Here is a 22,334-nt window from a genome sequence, read left to right as displayed (position 1 = left end):
TTGTCCATATTCATGGTGAGGAGTCTGCTGCTAGGTGTTGGGACATATTGCGAAGGCTTTATGTTTGAGACAGTGTGGGTGCACATATACACCTTACACGTAAGCTGTTTAGGATTCGTCTGCAGAAGAATGGAGATATGCTGACCCATTTGAACTACATGAAGGCAACTTTTCAAGAGCTTCATGAAAAGGAGCTGATTTTTTCAGAGTTGTATCAGGTCTATATTATTCTGTCTTCTTTGGATGAAAGTTATGACAAGTATGTTTCTTCTTTGGAAGTCCTGACCAGAGAGGAACTGACATTGACTAACATTACTGGGAGACTGCTGGAAGAGTCCAGAAGAAGGCATGACAGAGACCAGCTGAGAGAGACACAGCCACAAGAGGAACAGCAATTTACCACTGTATACAATGTCAAGAAATGTTATTCTTGTGGGGCTACAGAGCATATAGCCAAATTCTGTAGAAAGGGTAAAAAACAGAATGTGAATAGCAGTGGGAAGGCAAAGAAGGGCGTTGGTTTGGCTGTTTCTGGTGACCCAACATCCAGAAAGAACGAGCTGTGGGTTGTTGATAGTGGGGCTTCACAATGCATTACTAAAGTGAAAGAGAGGTTTGTTAATATGAAAAACAGCAATCAACATGTTTCACTAGCCAATGGTTGGAGAATGAAGGCCTCTGGTGAAGGTAATTCCTATTGTCCATGCATTGATGAATAGTTACCTATGTTATATATACCTAAACTAAGATTCAACGTGTTATCTGTAAGGGAATTGGTTAAAGTTGGGTTTGTGGTAACATTCAGAGGGGAGCAATGCACTATTGAAAGGAATGGAATCTGTGTAACTGCTAATTTGAAAAAGGTTTATTTGTTCTCATAAGTAACCAGGTTAGTACAGTAAAAGCTAACTCGATATGTGAGAACAAGAAGCCACATGACGAATGTATACATTTACTGCATAGGCGGTTAGGGCATATAAACTTCAACTCACTATGTAAAACAGTTGAGTTAGTACAAGGAATTAAACTGAAGCCATGTAGTAAGTATTTGAATTGCAATGCCTGTAATCAGGAAAACAGTAAGGCAACTCCTGCAAACAGGTTAAACAGCTTCAAAACAACTGTACCTTTGGAAGTTGTATTTGCAGATCTAATTGGACCCATGAAGCCTAGTTTAGGAGGATCATGTTATATTTTAAGTATACTTGACCATAACTCCCGTTATGGATTTTGTTATCTGCTTAAGTCAAAGGCAGACACTTTCCAACAATTCTCGAATTGGCTCAAATTTGTGGAGAGGAAAACAAAGAGAAAGGTTCAGTGCATAATTACTGATAACACCACTGAATTTACAAACAAACGCTTTGTTGATATGCTAGAATCAGCTAGCATTGAGCATAAACATTCAGCCCCTTATAGGCCTCAACATAATGCATTTGTTGAGAGACGTGGGCAAACGTTACAAGCCATGATAAGAACTATGTTAAAAGATTCTGGCTTAACAGATAAGACTGTGGGGGGAGAAAGCAAAATGTGCAAACCATGTTCTAAATGTAGTGGTGAATTCTTCTACTGGTAAAATACCATATACACTATGGCATGGTAAAAAACCAAACCTTGATTACCTGCATACGTTTGGCACCCCAGCATGGGTCCACATTCCTGCACAAGTCAGGAGTAAAGGCCAACATAGGGCTAGACAATTATACTTTGTAGTTTATGAAGCTAATCATAGATCCTATCATTTCTGGGAACAAGGCACAACCAATGTATATAATAGTGCAAGTGCCAAATTCCTTGAGCACGTTGGTTGGGATAGATTAGAACAAGAAACTGTTAACACAGATCCTCTAGTGTTTGAGGACCTCTCTCATGACATAGTTAGTAATGATAAGACATCTCCTGTAATTATAAAAGATGAAGAGGAGATAGGGGAGATAAAAGATGAATCAGAGGAAGGAGAGGAGTCAGAAATTCAAAGCCCTGTAATTCCTTGGCGATCAACGGCCATCAGACATCCACCTGATCGCTATGAAGCCAGTGTAATATGTCAAGTTAATTTAGAGCCTTCTAACTATGATGAGGATCTTGCAGGATCTTAAAGTCTATGAGAAAGCAAAACTACCACCTGGTGAGCAAGCTATAGGATGTAAATGGGTTTATAAAATTAAGAAGGGTGTAGATGGAACTGTAACCCATAAGGCACGTTTGGTTGCACAAGGTTTTGCCCAAACTACTGAGGATTATGATGAGGTGTTTGCACCCAGTCTGAGGGCAACTACCTTGAGAGCAGTTTTGGTGTGGGCAGCTAAAAACCAATATGTAGTAAACCATGTGGATGTTGAAACTGCATATTTACATGCTCCATTGCAACATACTATTTATTTAAGAATACCACCAGGATTGACTAATAATAAAGACCATGATTGTTGGAAGTTAAAGAAAAGCCTCTATGGATTAAAACAATCTGGTTATGAGTGGAATAAATGTATAGTTAACGGGTTGCATGCGATAGGTTTTGAAGCCAGTGATGCTGATCCTTGTTTGTTTAGAAGAGAACACAATGGAGTGTTATCTTTTCTTCTATTATTCACAGATGATATTGCAGTCATAACGAAAACTCAGTTAGAAGCACGAACCATCATATCAAGGTTGCAAAACAAATTTACTATTAGGAACCTTGGGGAAATAAGCCACGATTTTGGGTTAGATATTATAAAAACAAATAGAGGTTTTAAGGTTTAGCAAGCCAGTAAAATATTCCAGTTATTAAAGAGATATAACGACTTCCGGGTGGCAGCCATTTTGGCTGTCAGCCCCGTTGTTTCCGTAGAGCCGCCAAAAACAGCGACGATCAGCTGTTTGGCGGCTTGGAAGTCTGCTCCTCAGGAGAAGAGGAGAGGGTGAGCGCCCAGGCAGGGGTAGAGCTCCCTCAGACCGCCAGAGTTGAAACTCTGGTGGTTGAAGGGTTGAGCCCCCCCCCCGAAGCCTGAGTTTGCTCCGGAGCAGGACACTGCAACCATCCCTGCCAGCGAGAGTGAACTTTTGATTACTTGGATGTAGGCAGAGCTGTACAGGAGAACATTGTCAGAGCAAGTAGATGAACTTTAACTCAGTAGACTTTGTGGAGACTTTTAAAAGTGAAAGTGCGCAACAGAATTAAGTGGGTGAAAATGGCTGCCAAATAATCTAAAGTTACTAGAAGCGTGGGGGCTTCGCCAGTTCAGCAATCTTCATTACAGGCTTTAATGCCCCCCCCCAGCACCTGCACCTGCACCAGCCTTGACAATAAAAGATTTGCAGGATGTTTTGCAAGAGGCTTTGAAAAAGCAATCTCAGCAATTAGCTGAACTTATTGAGGAGAACACAGAAATAAGGGCAGACATCTTACTTGCACTTCAAGGCATGGCTGTTTGTATTGAACGTTTGGATGAGAGAGTGGAAGAAATTAGCCAAAATAATGTGAGATTAGATGCCAAAATGACGGATGCTGAAACGGTGCTGGAAAAGATTGACGATTTATTATTGGTTCAGCATAGAGAGATGGAGTTTGCTGTGAGAATTAGAGGGATGAAGGAAGACCCTAAGGAAAATTTGAAAAAAGTAGTTTCAGAAGACCTTGAAGAGGTTCTGGTGCACTCAGCAGAAGATATTATGGTGGATATAGATAAAATATTTTGTGTTAATTCCTGGATTGCAAGACAAAGGAAACTACCTAGAGATGTGGTGGTTTATTTTACAAAGAGAGCAATTAGAAATGAGGTTATTCAAGCCTTTTATAATAGCAAATTTACAGTTGCAGAGCAAGAAGTTTTAATTTTAAAAGAGATCCCTCCAAGAATTTTAAGGAGAAGGAAAGAGTTTGCTTTTTTGGCAGAAAAATTAAGGAGATGGGATATCCAGTTCAGATGGGAAATACCAGTAGGTATGGTGGTGATGCATGCAGGCACGAGATATCATCTTCTCACAGTGTTACAGGCACGTGATTTTTATGCCAATATTTTGAAGGCAGTCCCCATACCACTTCTGGAATCCAAAAGGAAGAATGGTGAAGGAGAGCGTCAACCACAAAGTGAGAGTACACAAGGTGCTGAAGGAGTTACGCAGCTGAAAGATGGAGAAATCCAGAAAGTTACAGGAGTGGATCAGGTGATTTTGGAAGAGGTGCTCCAAAAGCTTCACGTTGCAAAAGATGGCGACAAAGCTTCTAACTTGGAATGTTAATGGTTTAAATTCACCACACAAGAGAAAGAAAGTATTTCAATATCTAAAGCAATTTAAAAACGATGTTATTTGCTTACAGGAAACACATATTAGAGCGGCTGATCAAAAGTACTTGGTAAACTTTAGGTTGGGTACACAGTTTATTGCTTCCGCGCCTGATAAGAAAAATGGAGTTGTTATTTATGTTAAGAATACTTTAACAGCGAGTTTAATTGAAGCAGACAAACAAGGATGATATGTTATAATTAAATTATTAATAGAAGGCAAGAAAATGCTTTTGGTTGGATTATACGCTCCTAATCAACAGCAAGGAGATTTTTACAATTTATTACACAGCAAGATTATTCAGTGGGATTATAAATCTTGTATTTTTATGGGAGATTGGAACGGCGTCTTGGATGTACAAATGGATAAGGGAGGTGTTTTTAAAAGCACGCCAAGTCATGCTAAACTGCCTAAATCTTTTTTTGAGATGAAGGATGACTTGGAATTGAGAGATGTTTGGAGAGAGAGGAACTTGCAAGAAAAAGACTTTACTTTTTTCTCCGATAGGCATCAATCTTTCTCCAGGATTGATTTTGTATTAATTACTAATGATTTTTTTCCTAGGATTAAGAAGATCAAGATTTGTCCAAGAACTATATCTGATCATAGTCCAGTATGGTTGGAGATAGAAAAAGATAATGGAGATAGACGGTCTTGGCGTTTAAATGAAAATTTGTTTAGGTACCAGGAAAATGTGGAAGAGTGTAAAAAACAGATGAAAGAATTTTTTAAAATTAATATGCATAAAGGTACTTCTATTGAGATGGTTTGGGATGCAAGTAAAGCTTATATGAGGGGTGTATTAATATATTTGAACAATAAACATAGACGTAAATTGGAATTTAAGAGAAAAGAATTAGAGGATGAAATTAAGGAAAAAGAAAAGGCTTTAATTCTGAATCCATCTGATGGGAAGATTAAAGAGGTAATTACTTTATTAAGGGGTCAGTTTGATATGTTAATGGCAGATCAAGTGGCAACTAACGTACGGTATGCTAGACATAACACTTTTTGTAATGCTAATAAACCGGGTAGATGGTTAGCTTACTTGTTAAGGAAGAAGCCAAGAGCTTGTAATATAGATAGAATAGAATATAAGGGTAAACTAGTATATCAGCAGAATCTTATTAAAAAGACCTTTGTTGATTTTTATTCTTTGTTGTATGCCAGAGATAAGATTAGAGATGTAGATACAGATGAATATTTGATAAAAAGCCAATATTCCTGTTCTTACGCAAGAACAAAAGGAAGGGATGAACCAATTGATAACTGATGAAGAAATTTTTCTAGCAATTAAACAATTAAAAGTGGGTAAAGCGCCGGGAACTGACGGTTTGACTGCCGTTTATTATAAAAAAATTACAGTTAGAAATGGTGGAACCTTTAAGGGAATTGTTTAAGACAAATCAATTGGGAGGAGGGGTACCTCCATCGTGGAAAACTGCCTTTATTTCGTTGATTCCGAAGGAAGATCAGGATGCCACCCAAGCTAAAAACTAAAGACCAATATCGCTTTTAAATACTGATTATAAGATATTTGCAAAAATCTTAGCTAACAGATTAATGAAGATAATACAACAAGTGATTCATAGTGATCAAACTGGATTTATAAGTGGTAGACAAATGAAGAATAATCTGAGACATATTGTAGATCTATTGGAATTTTTGGAAAGAAATAATCAGATCCCCGCAGCGCTGATCTTTCTGGATGCTGAAAAAGCCTTTGATCAATTGGATTGGCAATTTTTGATGAAAGTATTAGAGAAAATGGAATTTGGGGAAAAAATTTTACAACCTATTAGGGCAATATATCAGAAGCAAACAGCCCATATAATAGTAAATAATAGTTTGACAGAACCATGCAATATTGAAAAGGGTACAAGGCAGGGGTGTCCGCTGTCACCTTTATTGTTTGTTTTAACATTGGAAATATTACTGATTAAAATACGAGATTCAAATAAAATTAGGGGAATTCAAATAAGAGATCAGGATTATAGACTGAGGGCGTTTGCGGATGACCTGGTTATTACAGTAACTCAGCCGGATTATTCAGTTGTAGAATTGATGGAGATAATAATGTTATATGGGAAAGTTTCTGGATTTAAGATAAACATACAAAAAACTAAAATATTGTCTAAGAATATGACTGTATCACAAAAGGCTGTTTTAGAAGAGCTAATGGGATTTGAAATAGTTAAAAAGATTAAATATTTGGGGATATATCTGTCAGCTTTAAATGTGAAGTTATATAAAAATAATTATGAAATGTTATGGGGTAAAATACAAAAAGAATTAGATAGTTGGAAAAAAACTACAATTGTCTTTATTGGGAAGAATTGCAGCAGTCAAAATGAATGTTTTGCCAAAATTTTTATTTTTATTTCAAATGATACCTATACTTAAAAAGGATTCAAATTTGGAGGAATGGCAAAAAGGGATTAATAAATTTGTCTGGGCAGGGAAAAGGCCACGAGTTAAATTTAAGATAATGCAAGATACGTGTGAAAGAGGTGGTCTTAAAATGCCTAATTTTAAATTATATTATGAGGCTGCTGCTTTGTCATCGATAAGTGACTGGTTTAATTTAACACAAGGGAGATTATTAAATCTTGAGGGTCATGATTTGTTATTTGGTTGGCATGCATATTTATTGTATGATAAGAATGTGTTTAAGATACATATTTTAAGGTATGCTCTGTTGCGAGTTTGGAAAAAGCATAGACATAAGTTAAATTATAAGATACCCATTTTGGCAATACCTAAACATGCAATAGAAAATATAAATGTGAGATTTAAACATGATGAGACTACATATAAGGAAATCTTAAGTTTAGAAAGGAATGTATGGCAATTAAAGCCATATAATATGTTAAAAGAAGAAAAGATTGTACAAACTTGGTTCCAGTATGGGCAATTACAGGCAAGATGGAAAGAGGACCAGAAAGTTGGTTTTTCAATGACTGATGAAAATTTGGTAAAACAAATTAGAGATCAAGGTCAAGCACATATAAAAAGGATATACACGTACAATGCATTGATAGAAATTGACTCAGAAATGGAACTTGTTAAAGATTGTATGATAAAGTGGGCACAGAATTTTCAAGAAGTCATAACAATGGATACTTGGGAGAAGATTTGGGTTAGAAATGTAAAATTTACACAGGCCCAAAATTTAAGAGAGAATTTTTATAAAATGTTTTATAGGTGGCACTTAGACCCTAAAAAATTAGCAAGTATGTATCCAAACTGACAGTCCAAATGTTGGAGGTGTGGTTGTGAGGATGCAACGTATTTTCATATATGGTGGACTTGTAAAAAGGTTAAAGCTTTTTGGATTAAAATTTGGTGGAATATGCAAAAGATATTTAAGAAAAGGATAAAGTTTTCTCCGCAATTGTTTTTATTGGGCATTATTACAGATAATACTGTTATAGATTCAAAGTTGATGTTGAATCTAATTACGGCAGCGAGACTTTTAGTAGCGCAATATTGGAAAAAGGAAGAACTGCAGACTATAGAAGAGTGGACTTTGAAAGTTTCTAATTTGGCGGAAATGGCAAAAATTTCAGCATATTTGAAAGATCAATTGCAACAGAGATACATTGTGGAATGGAGAAGATGGATTGAATATATTCAGAATAAATATGGGACTAAAAAGTTTCATTTAGCATTTGAATAAGTAGTATTTTTATGACGTATAACTAGTTAGTAGTTATTTTATTAATATTTTGACTATGGAGAGTTAAAGTGCGATATAATTTAATGTTTTATTTTTGTTGTTAGCATATTTTAGATTATGCTTGTTTGTATTATTATACCCTGTATTCAGCTCTGGGAAGTCGGGGAGGGGGGAGGGGAGGGGGGGTTGGGGAGAGGGGAGAGGGAGGAGGGGGGTTTTTTGTATTCAAAAATGTATTGTAAAACTTTTCAATAAAAAAAAATTAAAGAGATATAACATGGAGCTTTGTAAACCAGCAAAAACTGTAGATTTAGGACACTAGGACACTAGGACACTAATGTTGAGAGTCCTGTATTTGATAAGACTATGTACCAATCTTTGATAGGAAGCCTTATGTATCTTAGTAATTGGACTAGACCTGACATTTCCTACTGTGTAAACCAATTGGCTAGGTACAACAATGAACCAACTGTTAGACACCGGCAAGTGGCTAAACGAGTATTGAGGTTTTTAAAGCAGACTATTCACTACTCGTTATACTTAGAGCCAAATCGTGAGTTAATCCTTATAGCATATGCAGATGCGAGTTTTGCCTCTGATACAAGCACTCGTAAATCAACTTCAGGATTGGCTATAATGTTGGGTGATTCTTTAGATTTATTTGATTTTTGATTTTTAGATTTATTTGATTTTTATACCGCCCTTCTCCCGAAGGACTCAGGGTGGTGTACAGGGCAATAAATATCAAAAATACAAGATACAAAAGTTTAAAAACATTAAATAATTGTGCCCGATGCAGTACATTAGTTAAAATCAATGTTTAAACCCCAAACCCATCAGACCAGGCCGGCTTGTTCAAATAAATAAGTTTTTAGATCACGTCGGAAGGAGCGAAGGTCGGGAGCCATCCGGAGCTCAACCGGTAAGCGGTTCCAAAGGTCTGGCGCACCCACAGAGAACGCCCTCCCCCTGGGGGTCACCAGTCGACATTCTTTGACCGGTGGCACCCTGAGGAGGCCCTCTCTGTGGGAGTGAACTGGATGGAGGGAAGTTGACACTGGCAGCAGGTGTTCCTGTAGGTCAGGGGTGTCAAACTCAATTTCATTGAGGGCCGCATCAGCATTGCGGTTGCCCTCAGGGGGCCGGGTGGGTATGGCCAGGGTGGGTGTGGCCTACTGAGTGGGCGTGGCTAGAGTGTGTATGGCCTACTGAGTGGGCATGGCCAGCTCTACATCGTTTGCATCAAGGGTGCCTATGGGGGCCTGGGCAGGAGTGGGACAGATCTGAGGGTCTCTGGCAGAAGGGGGGTCTCTGGGCCAGGGCGAATGCAGTGGGGGCCGTTCCCTCGCTGTTGCCAGGATGGCTTCGCGGGCCACATGAAACCACTTCGCGGGCCATATCCGGCCCCCGGGCCTTGTGTTTGACATGTCTGCTGTAGGTAATCCGGACCCATGCCATGTAGGGCTTTATAGGTCATCACCAGCACCTTGAATCTCACCCGGAGGGCAACTGGAAGCCAATGCAGCTCACGGAGCAGAGGTGTAACATGGGAGTATCGGGAGACCCCCAACACAACTCGTGCGGCTGCATTGTGCACCAGCTGAAGCCTCCGAGTGGTCCTCAAGGGCAGCCCCATGTAGAGAGCACTGCAATAGTCTAAACGAGAGGTCACGAGTGCATGAGTGACTGTACGCAAGGCATCCCGGTCCAGATAGGGCTGCAACTGGCGCACTAGGCGAACCTGGGCAAAGGCCCCCCTAGTCACAGCTCCTATATGATCTTCTAAGGAGAGCTGTTAATCTAGGAGGACACCCAAGTTGCGAGCCCTATCTACGGGGGGTAATAACACTCCCCCCATAGTAAGAGGTGGAATAATCTGAATTTCCCGAGATGCCGGCACGCACAGCCACTCAGTCTTGTCAGGGTTGAGCCGAAGCCTGTTCCTCCCCATCCAGACCCGGACCGCCTCCAGGCAATGGGACATCACGTCGAGGGCATCACTGGGGTGGTTTGGGGTCAAAATGAAAAGCTGGGTATCCTCAGCATACTGATGATACCTAACTACAAAACCGCGAATGATCTCACCCAGAGGCTTCATATAGATGTTGAACAGGAGAGGCGAGAGGACCGACCCCTGAGGAACTCCACAAACGAGAGGCCTCAAGGTCAACCTCTGCCCCCCTGCCAACACCGACTGCGAACGTCCCAGAAGGTAGGAGGAGAACCACTGAAAAACATGGTATCAAAAGCCGCTGAGAGGTCTAATAGGACTAGGACAGAGGAGCAACCCCTGTCCCGAGCCTGCCAGAGATCATTCACCAGAGCAACCAATGCCATCTCCGTGCTGTGCCCGGGCCTGAAACCCGATTGGTACGGGTCCAGATAATCAGTTTCCTCCAGGAACAAAGGAGCTGATGTTCCACCACCCCCTCAACAACCTTCGCGAGAAAGCGAAGGTTGGAGACTGGACGAAAGTTGTTTAGTACAGCTGGGTCCAGGGCAGGCTTCTTAAGGAGGGGTCTCACCACTGCCTCCTTCAAGGCGGCGGGAAAACTACCCTCACTCAAGGAAGCAGTTATCACTGCCTGGAGCCAGCCTCGTGTCCCATCTCGAGCCTCACAAACCAGCCAGGAAAGGCACGGGTCCAATAAACACGTGGTGGAGCTCAGCTTCCCCATGATTCTGTACACGTCTTCAGGAGTCACAGGATCGAACTCCTCCCAGATAACATGTCCTCATTGTCAGGCTCTGCCCAGTTGGAGTCCAAACCAGTCCAAATCCGAGCGATTTTGTCCGACAGATGTTGACTAAACTCCTCAGCACGACCCTGCAAGGGCTCCTCCCTCACCTCCTGATTAAGGAGGGAGCGGGTCACCGTAAACAGGGCGGCTGGGCAATTATCTGTGGACGTGATGAGGGTAGCAAAGTAATTAAACCTTGCCGTCCTCATCGCCACGAGATAAGACCTCATAAAAGACCTTAGTCGCAATCGGTCGGATTCAGACCGGCTGGATCTCCAACAGCTCTCTAGGCCCCATCTCTGACGCTTCATCTCCCGGAGCTCCACAGAAAACCATGGAGCCCACTGGGATCTGCACTGGGTCAGGGGCCGCATGGGTACAACTTGGTTGAGTGCCTCCGTGGCTGCCTTTTCCCAGGCTTCCACTAGGGCATCGGCTGAGCTGTGAGCGAAGGAGGCAGGTGGAGACCCAAGCGCCGCCTGGAACCACTCAGAGTCCATTAAGCGCCTAGGGCAGAACCATCTTGTTGGTTCAACGACTCCACGACGGGGAGTGGCAAAATGGAAGATCAACTGCAGGAGATGATGATCGGTCCATGACAGGGACATAACAATTGGGGAACCCTCACCCAGATCATCTAACCACCGTCCAGATAGAAAAACCAAATCGAGCGTGTGACCCCCCCATGAGTCGGGCCCTGAATTACTTGCATCAGATCCATGGTTGTCATGGAAGCCAAGAACTCCCGAGCTAACTCAGATGATCCCCCCAGGGATGGTAGATTAAAGTCACCCAAAATCATAAATTTGGGGAACTCAATCACCAACCCCGAGAGGATGTGAAGAAGCTCAGGCAGGGCTCCTGCTACGCGACTAGGCGAAAAGTACACCAGCAGCAAGCCCAACTGAGCCCTAGGGCCACATCTCAAGAGAGACTCACACCCGGCTATTTGGACAACGGTGGCCTCCCGCGGACATAAGGTCTCCCTCACGACTACCGCCACTCCCCTGCCCCTACCCTGGGCCCGAGGCCGGTGCAGCACCCGGAAACCTGGTGGGCAGAGATCAACCAGAGGGACACCACCCTCTGGGCCTAGCCAGGTCTCCGTAATGCAAGCCAGGTCCGCATGCTCCTCCTCAACCAGGTCACGGATGAGAGGAGCCTTATTGACTATGGACCTGGCATTAAGATACACAAGCCTGAGCTCAGGTGGCTGCTCATCCTCGCTCCTGGAACCATGGGCCGAAACCAGAGGGTCAGAGCGCATCACCGCTTGGAGACAGCGGGGACGCACTCCCAGGTGTTGATGCAGCCCTCTGTTCGAACGCCTGCTGCCATTCCCTAATGTCGTGGGAATAGGTAATCCCACACCCCGCTCCGGGGCCCCGGAGGCAACCAGCCCAAGCCCCATCTCGGTGTGATCAGTCCCAGGCCTGGCCTGAATAGCGGTTGATGGATACTCCCCAGTTTCCAACCAAACCTGTGATCCCTCCCCCCTCCCTAACCCCACAAAAAATTTAGATAAAAAACAAACCAGGGGCCTCTTGTTGGATTTATGACAGAGGCTCCTGTCCCTGCCCAACCAACTCTCAGTGTCCCAATAATTGGGCCCGTCATCAAGAGGAGAGGTAGAAACAAAGGTGCGAATAAGTCTATGCTTGAATAAAGCAGATGAACCATTGTCCAGGTAGGTCCAGCAAGGCAGTCCCATAGTCAAACAGGAGGATCTAAGACAGAAGGTCAACAATATCCAGTCCACCAGCTCCCCTGCCACTTGAGCTGGGTACCTTCTGGGTAACTTCCGAAACAGATTGGGCACCGCCCTCTCACAGCGGGCCCAGACCTATTCGGGAGCGGAACAGGATACAAACCCGGGTAAGGCATACCTCCCTAGATCTCTCACCTCTAGGGAGGTAGCAGATGGTATAACTGAGCCACTCTCTCACAGTGGCTCAACTCCGGGACCTTCTGAGTCCAGTGGGGTCATGGGGGAAAAGAGGGATTTGAGCAGCAATTGCCAGGCATAAAAACCTGAAGATAACAGATGTTCCGGTTGCTGAGGTTCTTCTCCAAAGCGAGGAAGGTTGGACAACAAATGGGACCAAAACCAGCTGGCGAAGTTCAGCAGCTCAAGTCTAGCTGGCCCCATAAAACACGGGTGACACAAGATAACCTGTGCCGTCCGACGGCCAGCAGCATGCAGCACCAACACTCCAACGCCCAGCTGTGGGTCCTCCTGTCGAAATGGCCGTGAAATAGCCACCAAACAGCCACAACACTCCAGCTCGACTCTCTGCCCGCCGCTCCACAGCAACGCCATTTCATCCTCCATTTCACAGGCTTCCGGCATTCCGGAGGTCACTCTAGGCCGCGGCTCTATTGGCTCTGAAGATCAGCTGTTCAGAGCCCTCCAAGCCGCGGTTCCTCCTGGCTCCACAGAGGGCCTCCAAAAAATGCCGGAGCTCACAAAGACAATACAAAACGGAGGGCTGCATCACCAAAGAAGGCGTTGACCATCTCTCTTCTTTGATCTTCCATCTCACCAAACCCCAACACAGAGGGGAAAGCACCTCTGCAGACCCTACGGACTCCCAAAAACTCCAGGGATGCCAAAACAGCTGGAACTCTCCGCGGAGCTCAGCCAAGCACGTCCGCCATCTTGGGCATGCATAGTAGGATTCCCCTCTCTCTTTAAACACAGGAACTTTGGTCGTGGAAGCAAGGACACGTGGTGGATTCTTGGCAGTCGGCAGTCTGATTCTTTGATTGGATGGAAGTCCATCAGGCAAAAGCACATAAGCCTGTCTACAATGGAGGCTGAATTCTCATGTCTATCAGTGTTATGTACAGAACTGCTAGTGTACAAACAATTACTGTTAGATATGGGTCTAAATGTAAATGATCCATTTATTGTGTATGAGGACAATCAGGCTGCGATAAAGATGGCAAACAATGCTGCAGTAAGAACAAGATCTAAACAAACAGATCTTCGTTATCTAAATGTAAGACAATGTGTCAAAGACAAATTAATACAACTGGAATATTGTTCATCTGATGTAAATATTGCAGACCATTTTATGAAGGTCCAAAGTGCTGTGAAACACAATGCTAATTGTGAAAGAATGTGCATACAGTTGCAAGAAAAAGTATGTGAACCCTTTGGGATTACGTGGAGTTTTGCATGAATTGGCCATAAAATGCACTCTAAACGTCATGTAAGTCACAACAATAGAAAAACACAGTCTGCTTAAAATAATACTACACAAACATTAGCTGTTGTCATGTTTTAATTGAACATAAGATGGAAACATTCACAGTGCAGGATGGAAAAAGTATGTGAACCTTTGGACTTAATAACTGGTTGACCCTCCTTTGGCAGCAATAACCTCAACCAAACATTTCCTGTAGTTGCAGATCAGACCTGCACAATGATCTAGAGTAATTTTGGACCACTCCTCTTCACAAAACTGTTTCAGTGTAGCAATATTCTAGGGATGTCTGGTGTGAATCGCTCTCTTAAGGTCATGCCACAGCATTTCAATCGGGTTGAGGTCAGGACTCTGACTGGGCCACTCCAGAAGGCCTATTCTGTTCTGTTGAAGCCATTGTTTTGTTGAATTACTTGTATGCTTTGGGTCATTGTCCTGTTGCATCACCCATCCTCTGCGGAGCTTCAGTTGGCGGACAGATGGTTGTACATTTTCCTGCAAAATGTCCTGATAAACTCTGGAATTCATTTTCCCATCAATGACAACAATCCGTCCAGGCCCTGAGGCAGCAAAGCAGCCCCAAACCATGATGCTCCCTCTACCAAGTTTTACAGTGGGGATGAGGTTTTGATGTTGGTGTGCTGTGCCTTTTTTTCTCCACACATAGTGTTGTGTGTTTTTCCCAAATAACTCAATTATGGTTTCATCTGTCCACAGTATATTTTGCCAGTAGTGCTTTGGAACATCCAGGTGCTCTTTTGCAAACCTCAAACGTTCTGCAATATTTTTTTTGGACAACAATGGCTTCCTCCGTGGTGTCCTCCCATGTACTCCATTCTTGTTTAATGTTTTCCTTATTGTAGATGTCTCAACAAAAATGTTAGCATGTGCCAGAGATTTCTGTAGGTCTTTAGCTGACACTCTAGGATTCTTCTTTACCTCATTAAGCATTATGCGCTGTGTACTTGCAGTCATTTTTACAGTGTTAGGCATATGATGATAGCCTACATATTGGGTTGGAAATATATAAGCCACTATGATGTTGTAACTTTAAGAAGTTAATTGGCCAATGGGCGTGTAAGTGTTCTCATGGCCACAAGAGGGAGCTAGGAATGTAGCTTCTCTCTCTCTGAATTCACTGCTCTCTACTATTACTATTTTTGCTCTGTTTTGCTGTACTGTTGGTTTACTACTGTGATAAACCTGTACAACTGTGTATTGACCTCTGGACTGATAAGAAGACTTTGTATTTTGGATTACTCCTTGGACTGTTGCTATTGTGTATGACCTGGACTGTTTATTTTTGACCGTGCATTTTTGTTCTTACACCACCTCAAAGTAAAATACTTTTTGCTTTTACAACTCAGTGTACTCTTGTGGTTACTGTGTGACTCTTACTGCTCTCAGTACCCTTCCTAGTCTGTGCAACTCTTTGGTAGCACAAGTAGACCTCTGCACATCAGATTCTCTCTCTCAGTGTATATAGAAAGTAAACCCTGAAATAGATTTGGAAAGAGCAAGGACTTTGATTAAATGGAAATGTTACTAAGCATAGAACTGTTGAGTTAATTTGCAGCTGTTTCTTCTGTTTTCTTTTTATGTGCTTATGATTTTACATTACATTTTAAAATCAGCCAAATTGAATAGGAATAAGATTGTGACTGAAAGAATACTATTTCTGAAATATAGTAAATATCTTTAACAAGTAACATTAAATTTAGCTTTAGTGTAATTTGCTTGTTTACTGTAGCTAAAACTGGAAATTATATTTCTAAAGCATTAGTTTGGATCATTGGAAAGAAAAAAAAAGATTTAATATTTATGATTCAAAAATATAAATATGTGAGAAACATGTTTTTAAAGACCTTTGCAGCTTGTTCTCATATATACCTGCCACAAAGGAATAACTAAAATTATAAAATTTAGAATCTACCAAGCTTCCCTCCCATGGACAGAAGACAATCCATGGGAAATGTGAATCCGTAATCCATAGCTTTAGCAGCGCCAGACCTGTGGAACCGCTTGCCGGTTGAGCTCCGGATGGCCCCTGACCTTCGCTCCTTCCGGCGCGATCTAAAAACTTATTTATTCGAGCAATCTGACCTGGTTTGATGGATTAGGGTTGGGGTTTTAATATGTCTTTTAATTACTGTTTTATATTCGGGCATAATATTTAATTGTTTTTTAACTTTTGTATTTTGTTTTTATATTTATTTCCCTGTATACCGCCCTGAGTCCTTCGGGAGAAGGGTGGTATAAAAATATAATAAATATAAATATAAATAAATATAAATATATAAATCTAATTATGCTATGCATATTTAAGTTAGCCAAACCCTGGAGCAGTGGTAGCAATCTTCTATCACAATGGCAAGCCCTTTAAGATTATATATTGTTAATCATATAAGTGAAGAAATGAGGAAAACTGTAGTTAAAGAAATTGTTTGATCCAATAATAAAATTTCATTGATAATTGATGAATCAACCACAATAAGCAAAAAAACTACCCTCATAGTATTTGTTCGAAGCTGTATCAAAGGTATGGGAATGAATTCACCAGTAAATTTGTTTTTGGACTTGGTAGAACTTGAAAAAGTAACAGCAGAAGGAATATTTGATTCCTTACTCCAATGTCTTTACTCTTATGGGATGACAGAGGATTATTTGAAAAAACATTTGATTTTTCTGGCATGCGATGGCGCCGCTGTGATGATGGGATGTAAAAGTGGAGTGAAAAAATTGCTGTCAGAACGTTTTTCTTCTATTATAGTTTGGCATTGTGCTAATCACAGACTAGAATTATCAGAAGGTGATGCTGCCAAGGAAACTTCAAGAATAAATAGATTCCAATTGTTTATTGATAAACGGTATGTCATATACCATGCTTCACCAAAGAATAGCAGAGAGTTGCATTCATGTGCAGAATTACTGGGGACTGAGCTGCTGAAAATTGGAAGAATTTTAAGTACCCGATGGGTGTCATCTAGTTTGCGTACAGTTTTGGCTATATGGAATAATTTTGAATCCCTTGTGTATCATTTTGAAAAAGCAATGCATGATCCTACAAGAGATAAAAATGATAAATGCACTTATGATGGCTTGAAAAGAAAAATAACATCTACAGAATTTTTATTGGACCTAGGATTGATGTGTGACACTCTCCAAGAATTGTCAGATTTAAGTTTGGATCTACAGGACCGCAACATCGACTTGTATAAGGCAAATAAGAAAATAAAAATACTGGTACAAGTTTTTGAAGAAAGAAGACAGAACTTTGGGCCCTATTATAAATGTGCTGTTGCTGCTGTAAGTGTTCTTTTGTGGAGTTTTACTTCACAAAAGAGATTCAAAAAAGGATCCTCCCATTGACCCAAGTATATTTTATACAAAATTGAAAGTGTCAATTGAAAAAAGATTACTTGATAGCAAAGACGATGAGTTGGCATATTGGTCTCACGTACTTGATCAAAAACATTGGCCTGAAGATGTTAATACTCAACTGACATTTGGAGAAGTGGAAATTAGAAACTTATCAATCAGACTGCAACTAAATGAAAGAGAAATGATTTGTGGATTCCGTGAATATATTCTCAAAAAGACATATCCAGAAAAACTGTTGCATTTAATACGGACTCTGAATACCATTCCTATTTCTTCAAGTGAATGTGAACTTGAGTTTCCACAGATGAATCTAATTGCCACCCCAACAAGACCTTCATTAAAGACTAAGACAATTTCAGCACTTTTGTTCATCAAACTTGTCGGACCACCTCTGAGACTTTTCAATCCTTCAAAGTATGTTGATCTGTGGTTACTCAGAGGATGACATTCGGCCATAGATACTAAGAGCAAGGAAAGGAGTCAAGAAGATTTGCCAGACGAGAACTGGACAAAAGTTTGGAATTTTCTATGAACATTTGCCTTAAATACAATAAATTTAATGTATGTTAAGAATTGAATATATAATTGTTTAATTATATAAATAAATATATAAATAAAATTATATAAATAAAAGATTAACAAGATGAGCGTTCCAGCACTTTTTTTTTAGAAAAAAAGCCCTGGCTACTACTATAGTAGCTTAATAGAATTACTACTGGTAAACCACTTGATATAATAAGAACTCTGCAGCTAAACTGACACTCCATCCTTGCACATAGTATTACAAACAACACAAATAATCAGCAAAGCAAATACTATTTACTAAACTACTAAAATCATTTATTTATATTATCCCCTTTCAGCAATTTCAGATGTAGGTAGACCTTGCTTATGGACCACAATTGGGACCAGAAACTCTGTTGCTAAGTGACATGATCATAAAGTGGAATGTCATATGATGCCTAGCTTAGGATATCAGTTCCAGTATGGTCTTTGAGCAAATCATTCATGGTCATTAAACGGAATGTCATGTGATTGTGATCTGCAACCTCCTGCTAGCTCCGCTATTGACTTTACTTGTGGAAAGATGTCAGGGAAGGTCACAAATGGTGATCACTTCAACCAACATAAATGCACACTGTGTTTGCCAAATGGCCAAATGCTGATCATATGATAGTGAAGATGCTGCAACAGCCACAAGCTTAGGATAAGCTATAAATCTCTTTTCAGCATTGCTGCATTTTAAAACAGTTGCTGAACAAGAAATCAGTAAACAAGGACTACCTGTACAATAGAAATCGTTATGTCCATGCTATAATATATATAGAGAAAAGGGCTGTGCAGGGTTGAAGGAGCTCTCATCCCAACCCACCTTGTAGGATTGCTATTAAGGGGATAAAATTAAAGACTCCTCTCCTCCTAATAAGCTACATTAATCTGAACTCCTAAGAAAACGGCAGAGTACCTTTCTCAATAGTTCTAATAACTTCAGAATAAAAGTTCCTTTACCTGAACACTGGAGAGACCAGGGAATGGTAATCTTCTAGAAAAGAAAGGTTTCCAAAATTTGGGTTTGTTGACATCAAAGTTTATTCTTAGTGGGGAATCATACTGTTGAATATTAAACCAAACCTAAGAGGGGAAAAAAACTTCTTTAAGTATTATCTCTGTTAAGGTAAAGGTTCCCCCGCACATGCGTGCTAGTCGTTTCTGACTCTAGGGGCCGGTGCTCATCTCCCGTTTCAAAGCTGATGAGCCAGCGCTTGTCTGAGGATGTCTCCGTGGTCATGTGGCCGGCATAACTAGACACCAAAGGCGCACGGAACGCTGTTAGCTTCCCACCGTAGTGGTCCCTATTTTTCTACTTGCATTTTTGCGTGCTTTCGAACTGCTATGTTGGCAGAAGCTGGGACGAGGAACAGGCACTTACTCTGTTACGCGGTACTCGGGATTCGACCCACCAAACTGCCAACCTTCTGATCGACAAGCTCAGCGTCCTAACCCACTGAGCCACCATGTCCCTTTTATTATCTCTGTTATGAAGTAGTAATTCAGGACCAATTGGTCTGGAGTGAATCCACAAAGCTATGGAGGCTTCTTTTACCTTCAGCCAGATAGGGGTGATATGGAGGATCTGTTTAAACATTATCTTGTTCTTTCTGACTTTAATTTGAACCACTGACACAAGTGGCAGGATGTGGCCAATAAGGGGGGAAAACTTAACTGAAATCAACAGAGACATTCGGAAGCTCTCCAGATCCAAGCCTAAACATATTACCACACACTGCATTGCCACCATAAAAAGGTCTGGTAGTGTACATCATATCACCAGAAAATGATGAAAAAAAATGAAATTTGCTTGTGCCTGTTGATTTGCACAAGTCATGATACCACTTGCCCTAATTTTGCCCAGCTGCTCACTTGATTCTGGCTCTTGAACAGAAAGCAACCACAGCCCTTGTTTCAGCTTTGAACTGGTTCACTTGGAAGAGAATTGGCACCAGCCTTCCAGGGTAGGAGAAAGAAGGCACCTACTCTTTCATATGACTATTAAAAAAAATCTTATGTCAGCTGGAGCCAGGCTGACAAGCTCAGCATGCACTGGATGCACAAGATATTTGTCCTCAGCTACAGAGCACATCTCTTGGTGCAGGATGAAAAGAAACATATGTGCAGGCAAACCATCTGTTAGCGAGTCTATGTAGCTGACAGGAACTTCTAGGCTGTGCTACCAGGGCAGCTAGAGGATGGTTCACTTACATTGTCTTCAGAAATCAAACAGCTGACCCTTTTCAATGGACAGAAAGCATCATATTGTCCATAAAAATGTCCACGGCTTGGATTCCAAATCACATATTGGTTTTGTTCCCAAGATAGCACATAAGCTGTTGGTCCCTGGTGGGAAAAATAAAGTTATTTACAATTTGCAATTTTCCCTTTCCTCTTCTATTTGCCTATCAATGCTTAAGACACAAATTCTGAATTAGCTAAAGTGGAGAAGACAGACTTTCAGGTGAAAAGTCCAGTCATTTCAGTGGAAACTGAACCACTCTTATGAGCCAATGGAAGAACATAACAGAAATCCAGTAATACAGTTCAGCAGCATAGAAGGAAAATTTTATTTTGGAAACTGGGACAACCTGCTAACTGTACATGGGATAACTTCAGAACCAGGATTTTTCTTTGTTTTTAAAATCAGTATGGACTATGACTGACGAGGTAGCATGTTTTCTCATGCAAGGAAGTTTTATTGAAATGCAAAGCACAAATGCCTTACCTCCGGAACAGCCTTCCCAATTAGAAGCCAGGCCTTTTTGCCAAGAGCAAGAAAATAATTACACAACAGCACAGCATGTTCTTCTTCATCTCCAGCCAAAAGATCAAGGAACTGCTAACAAGTGTGAGCAGACAAATGATGCTGTTAAGGACTATTTTGTATCACTGAATATTTTGGCTTAATTTAAATTCCATTTAAAGAGATAGAATTATGAAAGGGCAGCTATAAACTGCTACTTCATTCTCTAGGGATCCTAAAATGTCATATTATGCAGCAATTCAGTTTTTCCACTCTCCCCAAAGCTGGTGTATGTAATCAAATGTTAATGCCAACAAATATCACAACCCAGAGCAACTTTTAATTATTCCACACACACATACACACTCCATTGTTTTGGCATAATTACAAAAGAACTTCCTTTGATGATACATAATTCAGGACATTTGAAGCTTTTAACTTACATCAGAGGTACTCCATAGATCACAAATTCCAACAAACGATACTGTATTGGGTAAGAATGGAATCAGGGCTACGTATCGGGCAACTAATTCCTATGAACCAAAAAGCAAAAGCAAAATCCTCTTATTAGCCTGAAGTTTAAGCTGCTATTGTTATTATAAACACAAGACTTTATCCTCTCTTCAGAAATTGTGGGTCTCTCTTGGTTTCTCCTGGGCTTGTTGCAGGCTAGATCAGGCTTTCTTCTAGATTGGTCCAAAATAATTCAGTTTGGCTACACCAAGTCAGGTCAGTGTTCTTCGTCTGACTTGTTCACTTCTCAGGATGCCATGAAGCAGGCCCATTGAGATTTAATGTTAGCAAAACAAAGAACTGAGGGGTCCTTAGTGCTCTCTAAGCTTGATTGTTTTCTTGTAGATGTTTCATTATTCAAACTAGGTAACACTAGCACTGATGATATTGCCTACAGTTGCAAGAAAAAGTATGTGAACCCTTTGGGATTACGTGGAGTTTTGCACGAATTGGCCATAAAATGTGCTCTAAACGTCATGTAAGTCACAACAATAGAAAAACACAGTCTGCTTAAAATAATACTACACAAACATTAGCTGTTGTCATGTTTTAATTGAACATAAGATGAAACATTCACAGTGCAGGGTGAAAAAAGTATGTGAACCCCTAGCCTAATGACTTCTACAAGAGCTAATTGGAGCCAGGAGTGAGCCAACCTTGACTCCAATCAGTGTGATGATATTGGATGTGTTGCTGACAGCTGTCCTGCCATTTGTACGCTATCATCATATGCCTAACACTGTAAAAATGACTGCAAGAGCACAGTGCATAATGCTTAATGAGATAAAGAAGAATCCTAGAGTGTCAGCTAAAGACCTACAGAAATCTCTGGCACATGCTAACATTTTTGTTGACACATCTACAATAAGGAAAACATTAAACAAGAATGGAGTACATGGGAGGACACCACGGAGGAAGCCATTGCTGTCCAAAAAAAATATTGCAGCACGTTTGAAGTTTGCAAAAGAGCACCTGGATGTTCCACAGCACTACTGGCAAAATATACTGTGGACAGATGAAACCAAAATTGAGTTGTTTGGGAAAAACACACAACACTATGTGTGGAGAAAAAAAGTCACAGCACACCAACATCAAAACCTCATCCCCACTGTAAAACATGGTAGAGGGAGCATCATGATTTGGGGCTGCTTTGCTGCCTCAGGGCCTGGACGGATTGTTGTCATTGATGGGAAAATGAATTCCAGAGTATCAGGACATTTTGCAGGAAAACGTACGACCATCTGTCC

The 22,334-nt window shown here is 41.1% G+C and overlaps 1 protein-coding gene across 2 annotated transcripts in view; it reads right to left on the bottom strand.

Moving 5' to 3' along the window:
* CC2D2A (coiled-coil and C2 domain containing 2A) overlaps positions 1-22,334 on the bottom strand; it is a 258,992-nt gene that overhangs the window by 15,259 nt on the left and 221,399 nt on the right. For both annotated transcript variants that reach the window (XM_083366907.1, XM_083366908.1), the window contains 4 exons: positions 21,018-21,107; positions 20,557-20,670; positions 20,040-20,174; positions 18,789-18,911 (listed from right to left, as the gene is read on the bottom strand). In XM_083366907.1, the coding sequence (XP_083223033.1) occupies positions 18,789-18,911; positions 20,040-20,174; positions 20,557-20,670; positions 21,018-21,107 (462 nt within the window). The remainder of the gene's footprint in view (positions 1-18,788; positions 18,912-20,039; positions 20,175-20,556; positions 20,671-21,017; positions 21,108-22,334) is intronic.

Source organism: Vipera ursinii (assembly GCF_947247035.1).
Source record: "Vipera ursinii genome assembly, chromosome: 7".
NCBI lineage: Eukaryota > Metazoa > Chordata > Lepidosauria > Squamata > Viperidae > Vipera > Vipera ursinii.
Note: the sequence above shows the minus strand (reverse complement) of the source record. Positions and strands in the feature narration are given on the sequence as shown.